At 58.9% G+C, this 4,938-nt stretch overlaps 2 protein-coding genes across 2 annotated transcripts in view; both read right to left on the bottom strand.

Annotated features, from left to right (window-relative positions):
* The window catches only part of UCRPA7_7726 (putative f-box domain protein), a gene marked incomplete at both ends in the record, with an annotated part of 2,662 nt that extends 647 nt beyond the window's left edge, over positions 1-2,015 (bottom strand). The window contains 2 exons of the mRNA XM_007920242.1: positions 61-960; positions 1,378-2,015. Of these exons, the coding sequence (XP_007918433.1) occupies positions 61-960; positions 1,378-2,015 (1,538 nt within the window). The remainder of the gene's footprint in view (positions 1-60; positions 961-1,377) is intronic.
* A 593-nt stretch (positions 2,016-2,608) lies between these two features.
* Positions 2,609-4,310, bottom strand: UCRPA7_7725 (putative methylmalonate-semialdehyde dehydrogenase protein; the record flags this gene model as incomplete). The annotated part of the gene is made up of 2 exons (XM_007920246.1): positions 2,609-3,663; positions 3,731-4,310. 2 exons carry the CDS (start codon positions 4,308-4,310, stop codon positions 2,609-2,611), a joined length of 1,635 nt encoding a protein of 544 aa, XP_007918437.1.
* Between the last annotated feature and the right edge of the window lie 628 nt (positions 4,311-4,938).

Here is a 4,938-nt window from a genome sequence, read left to right as displayed (position 1 = left end):
GCCGCTGCCGCCGCCGCCGCCGTGGCCGCGAAGGGGGCTGTGAAGGTCGCGTCGTTGCACCGCTGGGCGCCGCGGCTGCGGCTCCAGAGGCTCTGCTCGCGGACGAGGGGGATCGCGGTCGCGGCCATGCCGTCGGGTGTGCGTGCCGTGCTCAGCACCTGCGCGCGCCAGCAGAACGACATGTTGACGTCGCCGTCGGCGCCGCACTCGTCGACCCAGCGCGGGCCCTCGACGGGCGGCGGCAGCGGGCGGTGGTGCACGCCATTGATGTGGTTGCTGTGAGCTGAACCAGCCACGCTCGCAGCAGACAGGCTCGAAGTCGCGGTTGCGCCGTCGTCCGAGTCTGTCGCTGCTGGGGCGCGCTGGGCCTGGGATAGCGGGTGGAGACGCGTTGCCGGCTCCTCGGCGTCGTCGTCCTCCTGCTCCGGGGCAAACTCGGTCTTGTCGGGGCTGGGCGGACTAGAGCGCTCCGTGACACCACGCGGCGGACCCGGAATGACGGGGATCGCCGTGCTCTTGACCTGGTGCACACGTGGTGGGCTTAGGCTGCTGTGCTGGCCCTGGGCCCAGCGGTGTTCTTCCTCCACGATGTATACATTGTGATAATCTAGGCTTAGCCCGCGCAGCTTTGGCGTCGTGCGCTGTCGAATGCCGTAAAACTCGAGGTCCCGCCATGTCATCCTCCGTATAAGGCGTGGCCCACAGCCTGCGTCTTTGGTGCTGTTTGCTGGGACTGGTGCTGGTTGAGGGTGGATGCCTGATAGACTAATATTGAGGATGAGATCGTCTGGTCTCTGTCTCCCGGAAGGATCCTCAGACGGCTTGTATGACGATGGCGAAGAGATGTCCCAAATCGTAAGCAGCTCTATCGGGTCATCTTCGCCCCACGGAGATCTGTTCGGCTGCCAGACATATAGAGCGTAATGGGTAGATGTATGCGCGCTGAAGAATCGATCTGTCCTGTTCAATGGAAGGCCTAGAAAGTGCATCTTCCATTCGGAGCGAAATGTGATTTTCCAAGTCCATGGGGGTGGAAGAGTGTCTGGTCTTGCACTTTCCTGTTTTCCGTTGGGCAGATGCCAGGTCTTGTCTTTCGCTTTTGTTGTCCCGGTAGGCTGGCTTGCTGATGACGATGACACCTGCTCCGATACATCATCCGGAACGGATCTTTCTCGGATCACATCAAAAGCTGTAGTGTAATGTCGATGAACAGCCTCGCGATCGTTCAGATCGTGGTAGGGTAGCTCTTCACACCACTCAAATATGAGAACCCCATCTGCAAGCCGCACCCTCCTAACAATCTTGTTGGACGAATGGAACGGGACTCGATATTCCTGTCTAGTCGCCAGATCCAACAGCCGGAAGGGATGGCCGTACATATCCGTATCATTGATGTAGCCATGCGTAGCAGCAGCCGCATCATTCCGCGGCCGCCTCCCTCCCGTAGCCATGATCCCATCGCCCGGCAGCTTGTCGTCCTCGGGCGGCGGCACCGACTGATACACCAGGACGCCGTCCTCCTGGCTATACGCCCACCGCGGGTCGGCGTAGTGGAACGGCGCCGTCTTGTCGTCCAGGCGCAGGTAGCGATTCCACGTGCCGACGCCGAAGAACCGCCACTGGCTCTTCTGGATGTCGATCCTCTCCGTCGCGGCCGGCGTCGCCGTCCGGAGGTGGTGGTATCGGCGGGCCACCTCGGCAAAGACGGGCGCCCAGTCGCGGTCCCCGCCGGCGGCCCTCTCGAGCTCGAGCTGTAGCTCCACGTCGAGCTCATCCGTCGTCGGGACCCCAAGCTCTCCGGCAGCGGCGGCGGCCCTGAAGCTTGCGGCTGAGGCGGCTAGTCGCAGCTCGCGGCACCGTGGGAAATGCCATCGGAGCAGCGTCAGCGAGAGCTCACTGTTGGTGAAGGCGTGCCGCCACTTGCGCGACACCCCCCGGCAGCAGATGGCATCTCGGGGGCAGAGATGAGCGATGATGAGTAGAAATAGATCATGTGGAAGATGGATGATATCCATCGTCGCGTTAGAGTTGAAGACTGCCTTCCCGATCTTATGGTTGAAGGATGCCGGAGATAAAACCAGGTCTGAAGATGACGACTCTGATCCAAGTCATATGTTTCAGAGTGGCAAGCGCATCTCTAGAGGCAAAACTCGAGCACTCAGAATGTTAGAGGTTCTTTCCTCCTCCCGAAATTAGGAGAAATATTGAGGTTGATAGAATGTTGAGTGCTTGACTGTGCTTGTGTGTGGATGGAATGATGTTTCTATTTGGTCTCTAGTGTTTTGTTCAACTTGCTCGCTTGACAGACCTCACCAAAGTGTATTGCTACCAGCGACACAACATTATCACCGAAATCACTCCCTTGTTGATGAATCTCACAAACATGAACAAGTCACATAACTTTTCCAATTTTATACACGATTCTGACTATCTAATCCCAATGACGATCCAGTTTATATTCACTACCTAAGTAGGATCATAAGTAGTATTATTTACAGTGCTCCGTCCTCACAGTAATTACCATAGGTAACTAGTCATTCTAGCAGATCCCAATTTTATCCAAATTGACAAAAAAAAACCTTCATCCTCAGCTCTCCCAGTCCCCAGCCTAGCTGTGAGTCGGCATCGCCACGTCCGCCTTGGTGCTGATGGCGTCCGCGCTCTGCCACAGCGCCGTGACCGTCTTCTGCTGGGTGTAGAAGTTGATGCCGGGGCGGCCGTAGAAGGTGCTGGCGCCGCCGCCGGCGATGCTCTTCTTGTTGCCGGTGAAGGAGAACATGGGCAGGGGCACGGGGATGGGCACGTTGATGCCGACCTGGCCGGCCTCGATGTTGCGGCGGAAGGTCTCGGCGGTGGGGCCGGAGCGCGTGAAGATGGCCACGCCGTTGCCGTACTCGTTGGCGTTGATCAGCTCGACCGCGTCGTCGAGCGTGTCGACGTTCAGGCACACCAGCACGGGTCCGAAGATCTCCTCCTTGTAGCACTTCATGTCCTTGGTCACGTTGGTGATGATGGTCGGGCCGACCCAGTTGCCGTTGGGGTACTTCTCGGGCTTGAAGCCGCGGCCGTCGAGGAGGATCTGGGCGCCCTCTTCCTCAGCGCTCTTGATAAGTGACTCGATGCGCTCCTTGCTGTGGGGGGAAATGACGGGGCCAAGGTCTGCACCCTGCTCAAAGCCGCCGTTCACTGACAGTCCCTTGGCTCGCTCAGCCAGCTCCGGCAGCCACTCCTTGGTCTCTCCAACCATTACTAGGGTAGAGAGAGCCATGCATCGCTGCCCAGCGGCGCCAAAGGCGGCACCAACAACAGCGTTCAAGAAGTGGTTCTTATTGCAGTCCGGTAGGACGGCAGCGTGGTTCTTAGCCCCAAGGTTGGCCTGTACACGCTTGCCGTTGGCTGAGCCTCGGCTAAAGATGTACTCGCCGGCCTTATTACCACCGACGAAAGAGACAGCCTTGATAGTCGGCTCGTCGAGGATGAAGTCAACGGTACGGTGGGCACCGTGGACGATGTTAACAACGCCATCAGGGAAGCCTGCCTTCTGAGTGAGCTCCGCGAGGATCATGGCAGCACCAGGATCCCTCTCAGAAGGCTTCAGGATCAGGGTGTTGCCGGTCACGGTAGCAATGGGAATAGACCAAAGGGGAATCATAGCGGGGAAGTCTATATAAATGCATCTGTCAGCGTGTGTTCATCCCGGAACCTGGCATGCGAAACCAATTGCACTCACTGAATGGGCAGATAGCCGCAACCACACCAAGCGGCTCCCGGTAAGACCTCGTCTCCATATCCTTGGCCACCTCGAGCACCTCGCCCTTCAGCAGCTCGGGGGCACCGCACGCCGCCTCGGCGACCTGAAGACCACGGAGGACATCGCCCTTGGCATCGGCAAAGGTCTTGCCCTGCTCGAGGGTGATGCTGGCGGCCAGACGGTCCCAGTTCTCGCGGATCAGGGACACGAACTTGAACATGATCTGCTGGCGGGCGAGCACGCTGGTGGCACGCCACGCGGGGAAGGCCTTCTCGGCGGAGGCGACGGCGGCCCGGAGCTCCTCGTCGGTGCTCTGGGGCACGCGGGTGACGAGGTTGTTGGTGGCGGGGTCGTACAGGTCGATGAACTGCTTGGTGGCGGAGGGGACGAACTTGTTGTCGATGAAGTAGGGCGTGTCCTCGACCTTGGCGATGCGCTCGTGCGTTGTCGGGTAGCTGGTCGCCGTGGAGGCCAGCGCGGCGTTGAGGTGCCGGGCCGTGGCGTGTAACCTCCTGGTCGCGGACGCCGAGGCGGACTTGGACGAGGATGGGACGGACATTCTGGCGGAGCTGGAAGCAATGAGAGGAGCAGAAGCTCGAGGAGCGGCAGCGGCGATTTGGGACGAGCGGCCTGCGCTGGCAGAGATGCCTCGGGTCACCAAACGACGCATCGTGGGCTGTATTAGAAGAGGCCGGGAGAGAAGGAGAGATATAGATGTAGATAAGGTGTCGTATAGGTCGGCAGGCACACGGGATATAGGCTGAATGGATTCAATGCGCTGCTTCCCCAACGAACTCGTCGACAATCAGCCACTCAGCTTGACCAGGTGCATGTATGTACATGTAGGTGTCAGTATAGGGCGGTGCCCCGGGTCTTATAAATGGAAGCCGTCCTTATAGACAGACAGAGGATCTGGATGAGCAGTTCCCAGAGCGACAGCGGAGGTGGGGTAAAGCAGCTGTAGGTAGAGCTTCAACCCCCCTGCTGCCCCGTACCGCCGGCCGCCCATGGCCCCAATGCCGTTAGATGCCGAGCGGCCAATCACTCTCAGTCAATTCGGCATGGAGCTGGGGAAAAGGTTATGCGGGATGACCTCTTTAGTTAGCATCTCACCATCTAAGTCTACTTCCTGTATGCTGTACTTTGCAATTGCTTCGGCTATTATAAATACCAGCAATTCCTCAGTG

This window comes from Phaeoacremonium minimum, assembly GCF_000392275.1.
Source record: "Phaeoacremonium minimum UCRPA7 unplaced genomic scaffold PA7_03_scaffold_544, whole genome shotgun sequence".
NCBI classification, from domain to species: Eukaryota; Fungi; Ascomycota; class Sordariomycetes; order Togniniales; family Togniniaceae; genus Phaeoacremonium; species Phaeoacremonium minimum.
This window is presented reverse-complemented; position numbering and strand designations above follow the sequence as displayed.